The sequence below is a fragment of the Notechis scutatus genome, chromosome 2 (assembly GCF_049901735.1).
Source record: "Notechis scutatus isolate UNSWTSFEM ecotype Mainland chromosome 2, rNotScu1.2, whole genome shotgun sequence".
Lineage (NCBI taxonomy): Eukaryota > Metazoa > Chordata > Lepidosauria > Squamata > Elapidae > Notechis > Notechis scutatus.
In genome coordinates, this window is record NC_142010.1 from 134,208,751 (window position 1) to 134,230,195 (window position 21,445).

Sequence of the window (21,445 nt, forward strand, 5' to 3'; positions counted from 1 at the left end):
AGCTGGTAAAATCTTCACACAAGAGGTTAATCTTTAAAGTAATGGAGGAAGTGAGTAGGAAGTAGTATTTGGGATTATGGCCCATGGGTCTGTGGAATATAACCTTCCCACAAAAGTTGGTCAACCCTAACAATATTCCAGAAGTTGCTGAAGACAGAATTGTTCACTTAGAGGCAATTGGGTAATCCTGACTGGTGATATTGTTGCTGTTATTTATAAGCTTTTATGCCTCTTAATTGTTGTGTTTATGACTTGTGTTATTAACTACTGGGAGGCTATTATGGTATTAGGTTAGAATTCAAAATGGATACACACATATTACATTACTGAATTTAAAACAGTGGGAAATAGCTTCAAATTCTCAGTCAGCTGTGAAGCTCATTGAATGATCTTCATAATCACTTTATCTCAGCCAGTTTTTATTAGAAGAGATAGAGGGGATTTCTTATGCTTTTTGAAAAATGGGTAAATATGAAAATTATGCAAATATTATAGCTTGGAGGGTCTGCTAAGCTTTATGCCAGAAGAGGGGAGGCCTGCACACAATCACTTCTAAAAATAGCTTCATATCACACAATTATATCAGATTATATATAAATACTTTTAGATTAAGAAAAAACTTCATTTAATGTAAGTATATGAGGAGTATCTCAAACTGAATCGACCAATAGTGCACCCAGAAGTTGGAAGGATATAATTTATGAAAATTCCAAGCAACTATATTTGAAATATAGATATTCCATTCCATTTTAAAATTCTTTTTTACTTATGGTATATACAATCCAGTTGGTTTGAGATGTAAATCATAAGTATAGCATATAAATGGATGGATCACTAGGAGAGGATGTGGGTAAAGGGATTGAAAGTTATATTGTATTAAAATTTAAGGGAGAATTTTTATAAAATGATGTAGCACTGGTATACTACATCAGATAAATTATCTAAGATATATAAAGGTACTTCTAGGCAACGGTGGAAATGTGAAAAACACAAAGGAACACTTTATGATCTTTGGTGGACTTACAAAAAACCAAAAACTGGATACAAATACATAAAGAATTTTAAACATAAATATCAAGATGAATCCTTTTTTCTACTGGGACTTATGGATAATCATTTAGAGAAGATTTACAGAAGACTGTTTTTTAATATGGCTATTACAGAAAGATTAGTATATGAACAATGATGGAGGAATACTGAAATACTCACAATGGAGGGTTGGAATGTGAAGCTGAATGATCAAAAATAGCAAAATTGACCTGTTCAAAGACTGAAACTTTGAATGGATTTTTGAATGCTGAGTATGGAAAAAAGTGAAATAGTGGTTTGTGGATTTGTTGATTGGGAAAAAAAGTTGAATCTGAGACAAAAGGGATCTCTGTAATATAATTTGAATGAGGGAGGAGGGATAATACTTTATCTGTAACTGCTGCAAAAAAGATAAGTCACTTCTTTAATTATCTTTTTCTTTTTTCTTCCTGTAACTTTTTAAAAATAAAAACTTTTGAAAAGCTGACAAATTCATAGCTTTCATTGACTATATATATAGTAGATGTGGAACTTGTATCATAATAAATCTGTCAGTCTTTATTATTTTTGTTGCTTTAACCTTATTTGAGTTTTGGATCTGTGAGAAAATGATCTGGACTGAGTATTAGCAAAGCAGGTTTGAGGAGGTGACTAAGAATTGTTTGATTCAAAATATGCAGAAAATTTTTGGCAGGGGTTCTGTTTAATAGGTAGATTTATATCCTTTCCAAAGGAAATTACTGAATTTAGATTCTGTTTTTTCCAACAGGAAGAGGGAGTTAAGGGGTGACAGGAAGGAGAATGGGTCTTTAGCCACATTTTTGTCTTGCAGTTTTAGTTCTACCTTTATGTGGGATTCTGATTATATTAAGATCATCATGAGCTGAAGGACGTTGGGGAACTAAGAAATAGTTTCACACAAATGCATCCTTAATTGCCAGCAAGAAATTCAGACATTACTCATTTAAATTGATAGGAAAACATGATAGAATGTACATCAGATAGGAATGCAATCAAATGGAAAAATTTCTAACACATCTGCATTTCCATGGAAGCTATACACAGAAGGGTTTATTTTCAAGTGCTAAAAAGTTAAACCAGTATGGATTAACGTTAGATTAAGCACAGATTAATTTTGCACAGGATTACAAGGTCACAGATACCTTCTAATGTTACAGTATAATAGAATTTATCTTCAGTTGTCCTAATATAGAGTACAAGTACAAGTAGCCCTCCATTTACGACCAAAATTGAGCCCCAAATCTCTGTTGCTAAGTGAGACATTTGTTAAGTGAGTTTTGCCCCATTTTACAACCTTTTTTGCTACACTTGTTAAGCGAATCACTGCAGCTGTTAAGTTAGTAATACAATTGTTCAGTGAATCTGGCTTCCACATTGACTCTGCTTATCAGAAGGTGACAAAAGGTGATCATACGGCCCCGGGTCACTGCAACCGTCATAAATATGAGCCAGTTGCCAAGCGTCTGCATTTTGATCATGTGACCATGGCAATTCTGCAACAGTCATAAATGTGGAAAATGGTCCTAAGCCACTTTTTTCAGTGCTGTTATAACTTGGAACAATCACCAAATGAAGTCAAAGACTACCTGTAATGTAGCCTAATATAGATTTCTCGATTGCTGGTCACTGGAGTTTCTCTTTGGCAGCTTTGTTACAATTCTTGGTAAGAGCTGCTGTGGCATCAGCAATCCTCCTTGCAGTGAAGGATGTCTTACTAAAGAAGGAACAATTCAGATTCTTGCTTTGTTATTTCTGTCCCTAGTCGGGACCAGTTCTAAAGAGTAAGACAAGAGATACCAGGCCAGTGATAGCAGCCAGTCAAAAAAGGGCAGCCTGCTTTGGATTTCAAACTGGGTCAGCATCAGGTATTGGCCAAAATGTGGAGCCGAAATGGCTGATGAAGAATGCAAGCAGCGAACACTGAGGATGTGGCCATGCTAAGCAGGTTGAGAAGTCAGCTGTTCTCCAGATGTCCCCTGGCTGCAGAGTCGGCTACACAATGTGGAGCCATTGCTGCTCCCAACAGAATACAATTTTACCACTTAAGCCAACCATGTGAATCCATCCATCTGTAATTCCAGTCAACTATGGCTTCATCAACACATCACGGCCAAGGGAAGCATGATCTATTCTAAAGGAGGCATTGAGGCACTGGTGGATCTGGCAAACCTCTGAAAATGAAGTCTTTGGCAAGGAAGAGAGGGGATTAAAGGTGAAACAAGAGGAGTTGTATGGGAGATCACAGAAAACTACTGATGGGGCGGGGGTGCTTGGGCTTGGGAGGAAAAGAGTGTGTGTGTGTGTGTGTGTGTGTGTGAGAGAGAGAGAGAGAGAGAGAGAGAGAGAGAGAGAGAGAATGTGTATAGATCTCTGCTCCACAATAGGAAATGCTTTATTAGCTGGGAGTGGTGGAGAAAAGCCAAGCAGGAAGAGGCAGTAATAAGAAACATTTTTAACTTCTCCCACATCCAGATCTTGCCAAACCGCTGCTTTTGGGCAAGAGGCTAAGAGAGGGGCTGGAAATAAGATCTTGTCTTCTGTTTCCCCCCACATACACCCTCCCTCTTGTGTCTGCTTTTCAACACACCACCTCCCTCAGACAAACTTTCGCCGGACTGAGTTTTGGGCTAAACCAGGGCGAAAAAATCTTCTTTTTCAGTTGTGAAATGGAGAGGATGATCAGAAAGGAGGTGTGAGCTCCTCTCAGGTTAGGCACAATCAGAGAAAAACTGGGATTTGCTCAGGGCAGAGAAACTAAACACACCTTTCCAGAAGGCGCTTCAGGTTTTGATACTGCGGGGAAACCTCACATCGGAGGAAAAGTTCATCACAGCCTGCCAGAAGCAGGAAAGCAGCAGGATACAGGACGTGGTCAAGCTCTACTCCCTTCCCAATTCAAAATCTTCCGGGTAAGTTGCAATCGCTGTTTCTTTTTTCTGACTTTTCTATGTATATTTTTTTTACTTTTCAAAATTGAAACACTCCCAAGCAAGGAAGGAAAATATCCCTAACTCCTAAGACTGACTCTTTCAGCATCAGGTCCTCGGGGGTGGGTGGAGTGTCAGAACAGGAGAGGCAGCCTAGCAGCCTGGAGTTTCCCAGTGAGGTTGTCAGATAATCAGTCACAAACTTAAATTAGTTGGTTCACTTTTGCCCCTTTTTCTGAGCGACTGACTGGCCATTGCTTTCTTGCTGAGTTCAGCTCGGAGAAGGGTTCCCCTTCTAAATCCAGGCAACAATAATGTCACATCTTCAAAGAAAGATTGAAGCTACTCCCACTCTAGCTTAAAATTCAAAAGGAGACAGGTTAGAATTCCCCCAAAGGAAGGTCATCCAAATCTGAGGAAAGGCTGCCAGGCCATCAGCAGTTAAAGCTGAGCATGATGGCCTTGTAGAAGATTTGAAGAAAGACTACATCTTGGGTGATGGCTGATTTATTTTTTGAGGGATTTTGGAGGGATCCATCTTACGTTGTAATAACTCCAAAGAGCAGCACTGTGACGTACTAAGAAGCAAAACCCAGTCACTACACACTGTCTCCTTAATATTCCAAGTATAGATGATGGTTTTGGCAGCACCAGTTCCAAAGAAATATCGTACCACTTTGTGCAATGGTAAGCTAGGTCTGGCTGCAATAAATGTAGGCTCTTACCTCCATTCCTCTCCCAAAATATGGTTTTTTAAAAAGTATTATTTATATGCCACTCATCTTGCTGTCTAAAGCGACTCTGGGTAGCATACATAAATAGATACGAATTTAGCAGGCATTTGTAGAAACCAAACAATGCCCTCCTACCATCACAAACACACCCCATCTATGTATTCGTTGGGTTTGCATTTATTCCTGTCTAAGGGACTGGTTCTGACTAAATTTTAAACAGGAGATTTCTTGGGACTTAATCCAAATTGAATGAGGGGAGGGAAAACAAGGTACAAGAGACGGGAAAATATTTCTATCCCATTGTACCACAGGAAAATGCAATTACGAGTCAGATCTGACTTAAGGACAATTTATGTTTTCCTTCCTTTTTTGTGGAGGCTCTGGCTTTTATTCCATCAGACAGTTGCAAGATGTCAAGGTAGTTGGCCAAAAATGAATAGAGAACCAGCACCAGAAAGAAATAGTTAAACCTCGTTTGTGGAAAAGAGGTGGTTTCTGAGAGAAAGCAGTACGTACTTTTCTCTCTGAGCTGGAGAAAGGTTAGCCTTCCTCCTTGCCTAACCACTCCCCAAAGCAGGCCCTTCCTTGCCACATTGCTAAGTTCAGATCTGCTCTGAGATTGTTGAATACTGCAAATGCTGCCTCTGCAGAATTAAACAAAACAATTAAAACAATCAGTTTACTGCCACTCACAAAAAACAACATCACATTTCTAGATCCAGAGGTATAATTAATGTCTGATGTGGAAATACCTACAATACAGATAACAGGCTGGGCTGAAACAGAGATTGCCTAGTCCGTTTTTTTCTTCAGTAATGAAATACGGTATGTTGCTATTTAAATTACAGTCACTATGAATATCTACCTATTCATGTACGCATGCAAATATATATGTATCTGTGTTCTATATCATGCTTTGCTCTCTTCTTTTAGGGATCCTTCAGCAGCCAGTTTTATTAAGATTTGTTGCCTGGGCAGATTAGAGCTGTATTTCTCAACCTTGGCAGCGTGAAAATGTATGAACTTCAAACTAGCTAGTGAATTCTGGGAGATGAAGTCCACACATCTTCAAGTGGTCAAGATTGGGAAACACTGGATTGGAGAATAAAGAGCAGCCTAGACAAACTTTGCATTTCATTTGAATAATGGCTTTTTAACTGCTTGTGTTTCCTGTTACTGGGCTTGTATTTATTAGGTAGAAATGGGGCATCTGTCCAATGCATCAAGAAGGAGGGATAAATACAAATCAGTAATATTAAAGATATTTGGAGCAGTCATAGGTTCTACCTATAGCCTCAGAATATATCTGTGTATTCAATAGAGACCTCAGCATTAGGTCTTAGAGACAGGGAATGTTACCTATATAGTGGTGTCTGTCCCACATCTGTCTAGTGGTGGGATTCAGCTGGTTTGCATTGGTTCAGGAGTACTAGTAGTTAATTTTTTGTGGAGTTCGGCGAACCGGCCTTGCCCCACCTGGCACTGCCTTGCCTCTTCTGGCCGGAAGGCTGTTTGCCCACCTGGCTAGTGTCAGAAGAAAGGATTCCCTGTGGGAGAGGACATTTTATGGTAATACAGTTTTCTTCCAGATAAGTAATCAATAGGTATTTAGTTATGAGGAAGGTGATATCTCTTCCAATAATAGGAATTAAAACTATTTTATTTTAACAAGAACAGAAATAAAAATATACAGAGAAAATTGGGATATGAAAATGAAGAGAAAAACCAAGAAATGATATTACAAAAGTGGTTGTTGCTAGAAGTAATATTTCAAAAGCAGAAAAACAAATGAAGAAGGAGCACTAATGTGCATTTATCTTATTTTTCTTACAACAATTAGCTGCTCTGCCTTGTTTGTTATTATTCTAGCAATTTATCAAATCAAAAACACAACATGCAAAATTTACAATAATCTTTGTATTTCAGTTAACTGTAGATTCAAAAAACAGAGGTGTATTTGTGGTATGGAATCATTTCTCAAATGAAGTCGCTCAATGAAAGAATCTTTACAACTGGCATTATATCTTTGGAAAATACAGCTGATGTGAAAATGCTAAATTTATATAATGTACTCTGTATGTATGATGTTTGCAATTCATAGCACTTTTCTTAATCAAGCTGATAATAGTTCATAACTGGAAATAGTTCTTGAAATCCATTATATTTATTAATAGAATAGAATAGAATAGAATTCTTTTTTGGCCAAGTGTGATTGGTCACACAAGGAATTTGTCTTGGTGTCAATGCTCTCAATGTACATAAAAGAAAAGATACATTCGTCAAGAGTCAAGAATGATAAGGTACAACACTTAGGATACAATAAGCAATCAAATCATACTAGGAAACAGTCAATATAAACCCTTAATAAACCCTTATTAATTTTGTTAATCAATGTGCTCATCGGGCAATAGAGGGTTATAAAAGTTGACTTTATATCCAAGGTGCTCCCATATCTACAAAATGTATGAAAAGGAAAAAAAAAATTCTCCTTTTTATGCAGTTATGAGTTCTTAGTAGTGTGAATATTATTCTAAGAAATTGGATGGTGCAATAGGGATTAAATAACTATAAACAGGCAGGTGCAAAAGTTATCCTCAAGGGAAGAAAAAGAAGTATTTCTCAAGTTTTAGATCTATGACCTAAAAGGTACATGAGTGAGAAAATATGCTTGCAGAATGGCTGGGAATGGGGGTTGCTCAAGCACTTTATGTAAATACAGATAGTCCTGGACTTATAACCATTTGCTTGGCAACTGTTCAAAGTTATAGTGGTGCTGAAAAAAGTGATTCAAGATTGGTCTTTGCACTTATGACCACTGCAGAATCCCTGCAGTCGTGTGCTCAAAATTCAGGCACTTGACAACCGGCATGTATTTATGAGGGTTGCAGTGTCCTGGGGTCAAATGATTGCCATTTGCGACCTCTTCAACTGGCTTCCCACAAGCAAAGTTAATGTAGGAAACTGGATTCACTTAACAACCATGGCAGTATGCTTAACAATTGTGGCAAAATAGGTCATAAAATTGGGTACAATTCATTTAATGACTGCCTCCCTTAGCAACACAGAAGTTCTGATCCTAATTGTGGTTGTAAGTTGAGGACTACCTTTATAGTTTTAATAGATTGTAGTAATGGGATATGGTTGCTACAACTAAAGAAAGATGTGTAGATCTTTGATACCTGACTCATGGAGGTGGATTAGGTTGGTTTAAATCAGATTTAAACCCAAGTGACTTGGAGTCAAACGTTTCTCAAGCAATTCCATTTTACATAAAAGTTTTGCATAAAATTGTTTCAGGGACAAATATAATGTAACAAATATGAAAAGTAGTTTTTAGATTTGTCCCAGAGATTCATCAACTTCTGCTTAGGGTTGGCAACCTATGATATGCAAACCCCAAAGTCTCAGTACATCAAAGTGGGGGGATCAATAGATGAAAGAATTTGGGGGATAGAAAATTTCACTGCTAAAATAAGTAGGACACAGAATAGTTTATCTGGCTATAAACATGTAAGTATAATTGATATGATTAGCAGATGGCATTGCACTGTAACAAAAAATGCATATATGTTGAAGAACTGTAGGTCAGTGATAAACAAGAGTTTGTAAGATGTGGGGCAACTGATACATAAATCTATGCTTGTAAAGCAGTCAGATAAACTGGCAATTGACTAGGATCACAAAGTTAGACTTATCATGATTCCTTTTGCTTCACGGTTGATTAATAACAGAATGCCCGCCCAGTCAGGCAAGCAAACGACCTCCTGGCCAGGTGGGCAAGCAGACAGGAGGTGAGGTGAGAGGCCAGGAAATGAGGCCAGGGAGGGAAGCCAGGTGAGTGAGTGGCCGGGAGGTGAGACCAGGTGAGGCCAGGCGAGGCCAGGTGTAACAAGGAGTGGGTGGGAGGGAAGGGGCCAAGAATGGCCAGGAATGGCAAGGAAAGGCTGGGCGAGATGCCCCTTGATGTGAGTGATGTTGCATTGGCCACGCCCACCCAGTCACATGACCACCCATCCACATATACCCAGCCAGTCATTAGGGCAGAGAACCAGTTGTTAAATTATTTGAATCCCACCACTGCATGTGTCATCTATATATCTAAAAGCAAAATACCACTCACGCAGCATCACAAAAACTCCACAACTGTAAAGCCTACAAACTTGAAATTCGGCATGTATGTTCCTCTTGGCTTCTAGGTGCTTGCTAAGAAAGGATTTTTCGAAATGACCATCAGAGCATTAGTATTTTGTATATTATTATTAACACGCTCTGATGCTAAGGAGTTCTATTCCCCCTCTCCACCTGAAAAGAAATCTGTTCCAACTGCCATTTTCCTCACATTCCGTTACCTTAGTAACTTCACAGCCATTTGCACCACTCGGGTGAACCGAGGACATAGACAAACCTCAAAGTTGCCTCGACAACTCTCTAAAAGAATGCAAACTACACTCCCAAACAGGAAGCTACTTTGGCATCAAAGGTTGTAGCATTTTTATTACCCACCATCCAGTCAGAGTTGAAGAAGCTTCTTGGATGAGGAGCAAAACATCTTCAAAGAAAAACCAGAAAGTCCAGTTGCCTCCTGAAAAATACACTTTCAGAACAACAGTTGGAGGATCGTATTTTACAATACTTTTGCTGAATTGATAGATATATATATATATATATATATATATATATATATATATATATATATATATATATATATATATATATATATATATAGAGAGAGAGAGAGAGAGAGAGAGAGAGAGGGAGGGAGGGAGGGGAGGGAGGGAGGGAGGGAGGGAGGGAGGGAGGGAGGAATGGAATGGAATGGAATGGAATGGAACGGAGAAAGGAAAGGAAAGCAAAGGAAAGGAAAGGAAAGGAAGATGGGAAGGGAAAGGAGGAAAGAAGGAAAGCCTGGGCTCCTGCATAGCCCGATTACAAAGTTTCGTTGTGAAGCATGGGTATCCAGCGAGTTTCTACAGGTGAAACTCAAAAAATTAGAATATCGTGCAAAAGTTAATTTATTTCAGTAATGCAACTTAAAAGGTGAAACTAATATATGAGATAGACTCATTACATGCAAAGCAAAATAGTTCCAGCCGTGATTTGTCATAATTGGGATGATTATGGCTTACAGCTCATGAAAACCCCAAATCCACAATCTCAGAAAATTAGAATATTACATGTAATCAATAGAACAAGGATTGTACATAGAACAATATTGGACCTCTGAAAAGTATAAGCATGCAAATGTACTCAGTACCTGGTTTGGGCCCCTTTTGCAGCAATTACTGCCTCAATGCGGCCTGGCATGGAAGCTATCAGCCTGTGGCACTGCTGAGGTGTTATGGAAGACCAGGATGCTTCAGTAGTGGCCTTCAGCTCTTCTGCATTGTTCGGTCTCATGTCTCTCATCTTTCTCTTGTCAATGCCCCATAGATTCTCTATGGGGTTCAGGTTAGGTGAGTTTGCTGGCCAATCAAGTACAGTAATCCCATGGTCCAGGTTTTGGTGCTTTTGGCAGTGTGGGCAGGTGCCAAGTCCTGCTGGAAAATGAAGTCAGCATCCCCATAAAGCTCGTCTATGGAAGGAAGCATGAAGTGCTCCAAAATCTCCTGGTAGATGGCTGCATTGACCCTGGACTTAATGAAGCACAGTGACCAACACCAGCAGATGACATGGTTCCCCAAATCAACACAGACTGTGGAAACTTCACACTGGGCTTCAAGCATCTTGCAGTGTGTGCCTCTCCATTCTTCCTCCAGACTCTAGGTCCTTGGTTTCCAAATGAGATGCAAAAGTTGCTCTCATCTGAAGCAACAGATCAATTCTGTTTTTCTTTAGCCCAGGTAAGACACTTCTGACATTGTTTGTTGTTCAGGAGCGGCTTGATAAGAGGAATACGACATTTGAAGCCCATGTCCAGGATCCACCTGTGTGTGGTGGCTCTTGATGCACTGACTCCAGCCTCAGTCCACTCCTTGTGAAAGTCCCCAACACTTTTGAATGGCCTTTTCCTGACAATCCTCTCCAGGCTGCGGTCATCCCTGCTGCTTGTGCACCTTTTTTTTCCACACTTTTCCCTTCCACATAACTTTCTATTAATGTGCTTTGATACAGCACTTTGGGAACATCCAACTTCTTTTGCAATTACCTTTTGAGGCTTTCCCTCCTTATGGAGGGTGTCAGTGATGGTTTTCTGAACAACTGTCAGGTCAGCAGTCTTTCCCATGATTGTGATTCCTACTGAACCAGACTGAGAGACCATTTAAAGGCTCAGGAACCCTTTGCAGGTGTTATGGCTTAATTGGCTGATTAGAGTGGGACACTTTGAGCCTAGAATATTGAACCTTTTCACAATATTCTAATTTTCTGAGATTGTGGATTTGGGGTTTTCATGAGCTGTAAGCCATAATCATCTCAATTATGGCATATCACGGCTTGAACTATCTTGCTTTGCATGTAATGAATCTATCTCATATTAGGTTCACCTTTTAAGTTCCATTACTGAAATAAATGAACTTTTGCACGATATTCTAATTTTTCGAGTTTCACCTGTATTCAAACGAAGTGCATACTTTGTCAATGGCTGCTCTGCTTTCTCTAATCCAGTGTTTCCCAATCTTTCCAACATTATCCTAGACTGAGGAACCATCCCCAGAAAAAAACGGGAATTTGTGGACTTTTTAGTCCTGACATTTCTGAAGGTTGTCAATGGATTTTCCTGTGGAAGTTCTTTCATCCTCTGTTTTCTAGGCAAGACTACTTAGTTGAGGTGATGGCAGCAAGGCGAATGTTCTGATCCAGTAGACTTAACAATGGCACGGCCTTGCAACCAACCATCATTTTATTTTCCTCAATACAAGGACACTCTGAGATACTGTGCAAATGGTAGTGTGTGGGCTTCCTCTTTGCTTTATTAACTCAGCACATCCAAATCAAAGGATGACCAAAAAAAAAGATCAGATCAAGTGCTGGTGTTCCTCCCAGGGCAATTGGTTCAGAGCACAATGTGTTGCATTTGGTCCTGATTATTCTGAAAGGGGTGATGTCTGAATTATGAAAACTCATGGTTCTAGTAAATCTACATACATCTGGAGATTAGGGAGGGAATACATTTACATAAACACTTTCAAGTTTAACTGCCCAGTCGCTGTTACAGCATATAACAATAGCATATAAATTTAATAAATAAGTAAAGAACCTCAGAAGATTTCTCCCAGTAGTCCTATATCTTTTAATCAAATGCTAACTAGAGAATATTTGGGTTTTAAGGGGAAAAAATCAGAGTAGATCCCCACAAGACTGAAATCTTCCCATGCTTGAAAATCTGAAAGTGAACAGGTAAGATAATTTTGATAATATACTCAACAGCAGAGGTGTCAAGCTCGATTTCATTGAGGGTGCCATCAGGGTTGTTTTTTACTTCGGGGGCTGGGGTGGGTGTGGCCAGGATGGGCGTGGCCAGCTTGATGTAACTCGTGTCAGGGGCGTCTGTGGTGGCTGGCTCAAGTGCTCTGTCAGTGAAAACGGACTCCTGAACTCCGTTTTCGGCCTCCATGTGCGGCCCTCCCAAACTCTGTTTTCGCTGGCGGAGCACCACCATGGGCTGGTCCTTTGCTGTTTCCAGGGTGGCCAGAAATAATGCCCGCCTTCCCCCAAATAATTTTTAGCAGAAGAATACATGTAAACTTTTACACACAGAGGAAAAAAATGCAATGTGTTTGTTGGAAAGTGGTACATTTGAAAAGGATTTGGGGCTTCACCAGATCACAAGGGAAGTCTTTTCCACTTGTACCTAATCACACCATCAACATACCCTGACAACATTTTTTTTTCCTGCAGCATCCCCAAAATATAGATTTAGATACCATGTGCAATTGTCCGTGATTGTAGGGATGCCTGTTTTCTTTATTCTGGCATCATATATAGGCAGCCTCAAAAAGTAGAAATCTTGTTTGCCTTGTTGTCAGTCCTGCCACAGCTTAAACCTCTAAATAGAAATGATCCTTGGCTCCATTTGATGAGGAAGGAATAGTTTATTAGAGATCAAGTGTAGTGCAAAACCAGAACTGAGAATTGCACACCAATATCTCTAAATTCTACTTTTCCGTCCCTTAACTGTCTCTCATTGCTTTCCCCAGTGTAACCAATCCAGTTCAGGCAAGATGTTTTCCTAATGGTCAGTTCAAGCATAAGTTTGGTATGTGGGCTTCCAATTGCCTTGGAGGTATATCAAGATATTCTAGTGACCAGGAAGAAATATAAGCTGGGGAGAGCAGCAAATTTCACATCAGGGTGTGTGTGTGTGTATTTTGCTGACTCAAAAATGAGTAGAAAGCACTTCTGCTCAGCAGTGGTAAAAAAAAAAAAGGCTCAAACATTATGAATCAGCAATTCAAAGGTTATGGAAGTTCTAAACTCTATGAAGAGAAGTGCATCACCCAGTTCTGCTTTGGTGAGACTTTTGGGGAAATTCTCTGCTGTCTCGTGTGCCTGAGAAGACCATTCAAAACTTTCCACTGATGAAAAGTGTTGATATCCAGAGTTAGTAGGAGCTACAGCCGAGCTGCATAATCAGGAGCTCCAGGACTTTTAAAACTTTAGGTACAGTTCTAAGCCCGCTTCAGAACTAGCTACCATCTCAATTCTTTTTTTTTATGTTACAAAGGTATTTTTATTCTCAATTATTTTCAAAATAGTCATCATAGTATCACAGAATTCAAAGCAGCACAGAGGACATTAAATTATTTTAAATCTGGTGCCAAATATAGTTTGAGAAAGACTGAAACAGCACCTTTTCTTGAAGAAGATCAGGCTTCAGACTTTTGTTGTTGTAATAGCACACAAGTCATTTCAATTCTTAAGATGTTAGAAAAATAAAATTAATAAAAAAATTGAAAAGTAGTTATAAATTTAATTTAGTGTAACTTTAACTGAAGTAAATTGATTCAAGTGTAGGTGTTGTTTAGGGCATTTAAGTAAATGCAGCGAAAGCTCGGCAGAATAAAATAAATACAGTGACAATTAGCAGTTTGATATTGAAGAATAATTTATTTATTTATTTGGTTTGTCAATTGTTTACAAGATAATAGGTATAAGTAAAAACATAGTTATGAATACATGGATACATATAAGAAAAATAAAAGAAACAATAGGACAGGGACGGTAGGCACGTTGGTGCGCTTATGCACACCCCCTACAGACCTCTTAGGAAAGGGGTGAGGTCAATAGTAGATAAAAACAAATAATAATAATAACAAAGAATAAGAACAAATCTAGCTCAGCATTCATTGTGACAATAACATACAGTGCATACGAAGGCAGAATAATAGAACAACAGAGTTGGAAGGGACCTTGGAGGTCTTCTAGTCCAACCCCCCTGCTCAGGCAGGAAACTCTATATCATTTCAGACAAAGGTTACAATGATGATGCAAGACAATGGCTCTGCTGATCTTTCAAGAGAAACATAGTTGTGAGCTACCAATAGAGCTCTCCTCCATAAACTTAATTACATTTTAAAAGTCACCTGTGCTCAGGGGTGGAATTCTACCAGTTCGCACCTATTTGCTAGAACCGGTTGTTAACATTCTAAGCAGTTCAGAGAACCGGTTGTTAGAAGAAATTACTGGCCTAATCCTGTAAGGAAGGCAGGAAGGAAACATTCTGGTGTTGCTTACAGAAACAGCCTCTCCATTAACTCTTATTACATGGCAAGACTAGACTTCCTGTCTCTGGAATTTCTCTGGAGTTTTTTCCCCCTCCTTTGCTGGTACTTTGGTTGTGTGGAGTGACCATTCAAAGTTACAATGGCACTAAAAAAAGTGACTTATGACCATTTTTCACACTTACGACTGTTGCAGCTTCCCCACAGTCATGAGAGGCCAGGCAAGGAGATGCGTGCCTCGATGTGAGTTGGCCACACCCAGCCAATAACATGACCACCAAGCCACGTCCACCCAGTCACATGACCACCAAGCCATGCCCACCAAGCCACGCCCGCAGAACCAGTTGTTAAAAAAATTGAATCCCACCCCTGCCTGTGCTGTCAGTTTATTGTCAGCTCCTGCAACACTGAATTCCCCAAACTTATTAATAGAGGGGAAATAATATATAGCCTGAGCTTAGGAGTCTTCTGATCATATTACCAAGTGCTTTGACATCTGACATCAATGACAGTTCAATTTGTAACTAAGACTCATGGTTAACCATCTTCTACATTTAAACTTCTAAATAAAACTATTTTGGAATTGGTGTTTTTTAAAAAAAATAACATTGTTTTTTCCTCTCATTTTTTCAGTGCCCCATGTAATGACAAAATGGACAGTGTTTGTTTTTAATATATGTGGTTCAGAACTGTTTGTCTTCCATTTTTAAAGCTCTCTCTGTGTGTGCTTTCAAATAGATAGATAATAATATGCACATACACATAGATAAATATTGTATATTATGTATATCTTTCAAAATTTTGTATATTAGGCAATCTTGTCAAAAATATATATGAGAATGTTCTATCTGTTAAGGGTTTCATTCCTTTCTTTTGGATCTCTTAGAAGAGTCCAGCTGTAGGTGGCAGAACCCTGTTTAATTAGCCAATTGTGGATTAAATATTAGCTAATGCCTTGGCCTTTTTTCCCCCAGTGGCATCATCCCCTTTTTAAATATAACCATAACCATCCATGCAATAACTGCATGCAACCTTAAACCCCAAAAATATTGCTTGTCTTCAGATTAAACTATGATAGAGACATTGTCAATGCTGTGAAACTATTAAAGACTGGTGAAATTGCAAGAATGATGGGCTGCCCTCTTTAAGCATGAATCTGTCTTTTAGTTAGGTTTCTTCCTTTCATTGCTGTCATGGACCAGAAATATGACATCACAACTGGCATCACAACTGTGGGGAATTCTCCAGTTTTCTACTTTGAAATCTGGCCAAAAGTCACTTCTGCACCCACATGGATAGTATTGTTAGAAGAGGAACCAAGTCATGGCTGTTTATTTTAATGTTAGAAAGGAGAATCAGCAAATTATTTTGAGGTTTTGAGACCACAGAATTCTGTTCTGCATTTAGAGGGGATTTTTCAGGGGTTCAAAGTACTTCTCACTAAGGTCTCAATCTTTATGATGATTGGATAAAGTATGCTTATGTTTTTACAGACTAAGATGAGGGGTGCGAACTGATGAAATGGCATATTGAGTGGGCTCACATCACGTGCCATACATGAATTAGCTGAATTTAATCAGTAGAAAATACAACAAACAAAAAACCAATATGCCATGGCTTGCAAACCACAATGGCTAAATCCACACATTGTGTTAAGCAAAAACGAAACAGTCCTAATTATGGTTTCGGGTTACAATGAAGCCAGCCATTGTGTCCCATATGTTACATGGACCTGATACTCAAGTCAAACTCTTAATTGCTATTAAACACTAGTGCTAAAACAATAAAGAATAGCAATAGAGGGGGAAAATCAGAAGTCAATAATAACTATATCCATATTGCATTTAAATTTAACAATTTATCTTAGAACTTCTGTGTCACCCTGGAATGTCATGTTCCTCAGCTCATAGATTAACATCTAAGTCTGGAAGAACTTTCGGCTTAAACCCCAAATATCTCCACTTAAATGGATCAAGTATTGGATAAAGGGAAGAACCCAGCTACATAGGTTCATATTGGCTTGGCTTTTGTCAACTTCCTATACGTCTTTCATATAAAAAGAGAAACAATGACTCGACAAATTAGAACCAAGTTACACCAGTAAAATGTGGTTTGATTGATTCTGTGCAGAAACCTAGCTGTGATTGAGGAAGCGGTGTGATTATTTCATCATGGAACAATCTCACAAGTCTCAACCAGTTAGTATTTCACCATTCCAGCAGCTTCATACATGTGAAATGTGCTTCTGGTGCAACTTAAAAATAATCCCATTAGCATTCTGATCACCGATGAAGCCAATTTCAGCTTGGAGCATAAGTTCCAGTTCTCAATCTACTCTGAGTTACTTCAGGATAAATTGTAGAAAATATCTCAGATATAAAAAATATGTGGAAAGGATTTACACATCTCTCTCTCTCTCTTTCTCTCTCTCTCCCTCCCTCCCTCCCTCTCTCTAATGAAAATGGATTAAAATACTGGTTTTAAATGCATGAAAAATTGACAAGATGCTGTTTTTAAGCTGTTTTTAAGCCTTTAGACATTTACTTCTGAGTGGTTCCATTCTGAGGTGAAATGCCATGCATTTCCATTAATGCCATCTGGAATGCTTACCCTGAGTAGAAATGCAGATTATAAATCAAATAAATAATTTTTTAATGTTTCTAAATGAGATGGGTGGCAAACAAGGCAATCAATCAATAGCTAAATCCAAGAAACTGAAAAGCTTATAAGTGGTAACCAGAACAATATAATACAATTATCTTAATAGATATCAAGAGTTATTGCACTACCTGCATTCTTATCTAGATTTCTTGATCACTGTAACCTCCAGATGTTCCCTGAGTTATCCAAGTAGATAAAGGGAAAAGAGGTTCATCCAGCTGCAATCATGTTGAGTTTATCAAAATCTCATAATCAATGGGCTATAAAAATTAAGAAGGGTTCCAGATTCATTTGATTTTACAGTTTCAGTGAAGTTCTAGAACCATTTCTCTGTTCTTATAAATTGTAGAACAATATATATATTTAAGACGTTTAAATCAGACTTTGACTCAATGTTAGAGTGTGCTCCATAGTGCCGAGTTCAAAATATTATTCATCCCCAAGCATTGTGGTTTGTAAGTTTCATCCATAGCTTCCTTTGTTTTCACAGAAGATAATATAGTATCACACTAACATTCACCTCCATGTTTTTGTGTTTTCTCTGCTCTTGACAAGATGTAATTGCCCAGTTTTTGGAGCAGAATTATAAAAGGATTTGATTGTATGATTCCCAAGTCTCCTCTTAAGAGAAGACACAGAAGATAGTTGACATGAGAAGGCGCCTCTTTGGCGTATCCTCTGGGGACTCCAATGTAGACGATGTCTATGAGAATTAGAACTCAAGCCAGTTGTGAAAGGAAGAGGTCACTGAATTTTGCACCGAAGGCAGAAGAGTCTGGGAACAGCTGGAGGAAAAGTAGAGCTCAAGTGTTGAAGCTGAAGAGCTGGCCAAGAGGAGGAAAGAGAGACAGAGGGGGAGGAAATATAACAGGGTGGGGAAGAAACATGGGAACCAGACAGACTTCTCCTGTCATCTAAAATATTGGCCCTAACATGAATAAGTCCAGAGAGAGGGGGTGTTCCCAGTCTGAGTTTAATCACACACACAAACAAAATTCCCTTTGGAAAATGGGAACAGTCAAAGAAAACTTCTGACAAATTCTTCCACTTCAGAGCAATCATTGGTGAGATGCGCTAAGCCATAATAAAGTTTGTTTGGCTGTGGCTTAGCCTGAAGTGCAAATTCATTCCTTGCAATTCATCAATTGTAAAATAATTGATGGTTTATTGTGCGTTCAACACACAGTGTTCCAAATAAACAGTGGCTTGATGTAATTGTGGATCCATCATATAAACCATGGCTTGCAGAAATGCAGAGGTTACGACTAAATATTCATTAAGGAAATGAATTGGGGGCGGAGAAGAGAAAGAAGCACCTGGATTAGATTTACTGGGATATCGTATGCAGGACTTTGATAGTGTTCTTTTCTGAGCTCAGTGTTTATAGGCCAATATTGTTTGAAAGTTGTGTCTGTGTTTTTCTTTCATCAGCAGGAACAAAGCCAGCTATTTTTTTGTGAGGTAGTTTGTTGCCCTGCTAGGCGGCCTCATGGCTGGAGCCACACTGCTTATGTCTTCCTCCAATAGATCTTTACAGGCTTATAGATCTCTCTGTATATGTCTCCGTTTCTCCCCCATCAACAGCAGAATCTAAACAATCTTGATTCCTGTCCAGCCTGCAACGCCCAGACTAAAGGCTGGAATTTTTTGAATGGCAGGAAACCGAGACATAGCTTGTTTGTTGTGTTAGGAATCTGTGGGTGAAACAGAACAAAATGAGTCCTGGACTTTCAGGACCCAAATTTTTCTGCATTTACAAAGAGGAAGGTTGCACGAGTTGGAAGCAGATTGGGCAGGGTCATGACTCTGCCAGATTTAGTTTGGCAGGAGTTTTTCTTTCACAAGGAAGTGAACAAATAAGCAACCCCCTGCCCTCAGAAAGAAAGAAAGAAAATCCACTTTGCTCCTATCTTCCCAGTGGAACAGCTGGAACATTTTTGGATTCTTGCAAAGAGTATTTTATTTATCCTTGATGAGGTTACTGCAAAACCCCCAAGTCTCTCTCAAATCAACAGTTGACCTCAGTTCATGAAGATACAAGAGCAAAGCTGGAAAAAAGCCAGAAATGCAGCAAAAAAAAAAAATATCCATCACCATCACAGTAGTACAGGGAAACCCTTTTGGCCAGAGACTACCCCTATATAGCTTCTTGACTTCTGAATGGGCAGGAAGAGTAGAGAACAAAAATATAAAAACTTAAGGTTCACAAATGAACTGGATGTGCAATGAGGCCCTGCAGGTTTATTAAGATTATTGACAGCCTTCTTAGTGTCATCCACATCGACTTGCAGATGACACTAAGCTGCCAGGAAGAGCCAACACCCCAGAATACAAATTCAGGACCCCAAAAAATCTTGACAGTCTTGAACAATGGACCCTATCCAACAACATTATTATCTCCACATTAAATTGAGAAAAGCAAGGTTTTACACTTAGGCAGAAAAAAAATCAAAGATACAAGTGCAGATTAGGCAAAACCTGGCTCAAGAATAGTAACTGAGAGGGACCTTGGAGTCCTGGTGAATATGAGCCAGCAGTAGGCGGCAGCAGCCAAAAAAGCTAATACATTCCTTGCTTGTATAAACAGAGGCATAAATCAAATCGCATGAAGTGTTAGTACCGCTTTATAAAACCTTAGTAAGGCCACACCTGGAATACCGCATCCAGTTTTGGTCACCACATTCTAAAAAAAGATGTTGAGACTTTGGAAAAAGTGCAGAGAAGAGCAACTAAGATAATTAAAGGCTTGGAGACTAAACATATGAAGAAGAATGGTTGCAGGATTTGGATTTGGCTAGTCTAGAGAAAAGAAGGACTGGGGGCACATGGTAGCAGTATTCCAGTATTTGAGGGGCTGCCACAAAGAAGAGGGAGTGAACTTATTTTCCATAACACCAGAGGGCAGGAAAAGAAACAATGGATGGAAACTAATCAAGGAGAGAAGCACTGTTAAAGAAACTTCCTAAATGTGAGAACAATCAACCAGTGAAACAGCTTTCCTTCAGAAATTGTGCGTACTTCATCACTGGAGGTTTTTGACTGGACATCCACTTATCTGGAATGGTATAGGGTCTCCTGCTTGACATGCTTCATAGAATAGGAAGGGACCTTGAAGGTCATCTAGTCCAACCCCCTGCTCAAGCAGGAGAATCTAGTCCAAATATTAGCCTCTACCTAGGATTGAACTCACAACCTCCTGATTGTGAGGTGAGAATTCCACCTCTAGGGCCACTGGAGCTGACTAGAAGACTGCCAAAGTCCCTTCTTGCTCTATTCTGATGCAATAGAAATCTAAATGCTATTGCTATTGCCGATCCTACACACAACGCTAGAAGAGGGAGGGAGGGATACAAATTCACTCTCAACTTGACTAGCCCAATGGTCAGGATAAAGATTGACCATGAGCAATTCCATAGAGATAATTATCCTAAGATGAATTCAGCAACTGTGTCTTTCCCGGTTCATTTGTTTCCTTGGCAGAGTTCCCAGCTCTACAGTATCATTCTTTTCCCTCTTATTTTATTTGATGTTTTTTTCTTTCTCTCTCTCAGATGGATGAGCATACTCTGTACATTTATCCTTCATTTATAAAAAGGATATGTATGTAGAAGTAGGCACAAGACATTTTTTAATATGACAAGTTTTATTACAGTGTGTATTTGAAAAGTGCTTATTAGTATCCTTATTAGTAACTCATTTTGGTGGTGTTGTTTTTTCGTTCTGCAGAGAAAATGCTTCCTCGAGAAGCTATTGCTGGCCTTTTTTCAACAATTCTATGTCTTGCAGGAAACATCGCACTCACAGCTGGTAAGAAATATTTGAAGAATAGAGAGGCTTCTCTGGAATTTTGTTGTTTTGGTTTGTATTAACGTCTATGAAGTTTAGAGAAAAATATTAATGTTGATGTCCATTGTCATTCATAAACATAGTTCATTTTATGTGGTAACTCTTTGCTTCAGCATATTTTACTGAATCAGCATCAATTGGCTAGCTTTATTCATTGTATTAAGACTATGTTAAATTGAGATTATGGCTTACAAACTACAGTGGCTTGGTTCATTTTAAGCCAAACCAAGCAAACCAAGCAATTAAGGTGAGTGTCATATGTGAATTCTTATTGTCTGAAGGTCTCCTATTGTAGAGGGAATAGAGAATGGCTGTTACCAAGGCAACAATCAGACAAGCTGTTTTGAACGCATTCCAAGAAAAAAAAACACTAGAAAATGCCTCAGACAAGCCCTTCCCTAATTCACATGAAGATAAAAGGAGGGAAGCACATTCATACTTACAAAATTCTGTTACTATGACTGCTCTAATTAAAATATTTATCAGAACATCATAAATACCGATGGCATTTGTTGCTTATAGGGCTGACACCTATTCCTTAAAAACTCCTACCCCTTCTTACTTTCTG

General features: G+C 38.9%; 1 protein-coding gene and 1 long non-coding RNA gene across 2 annotated transcripts in view; one reads left to right on the plus strand and one right to left on the minus strand.

Moving 5' to 3' along the window:
- Positions 1 to 21,445, minus strand: part of LOC148132257 (uncharacterized) — a 308,260-nt gene that overhangs the window by 20,493 nt on the left and 266,322 nt on the right. The window lies entirely within an intron of this gene.
- ACVRL1 (activin A receptor like type 1) overlaps positions 3,465 to 21,445 on the plus strand; it is a 58,641-nt gene continuing 40,660 nt past the window's right edge. The window contains exons 1-2 of the mRNA XM_087956253.1: positions 3,465 to 3,959; positions 20,758 to 20,838. Of these exons, the coding sequence (XP_087812379.1) occupies positions 20,763 to 20,838 (76 nt within the window). The 5' untranslated portion in view covers positions 3,465 to 3,959; positions 20,758 to 20,762. The remainder of the gene's footprint in view (positions 3,960 to 20,757; positions 20,839 to 21,445) is intronic.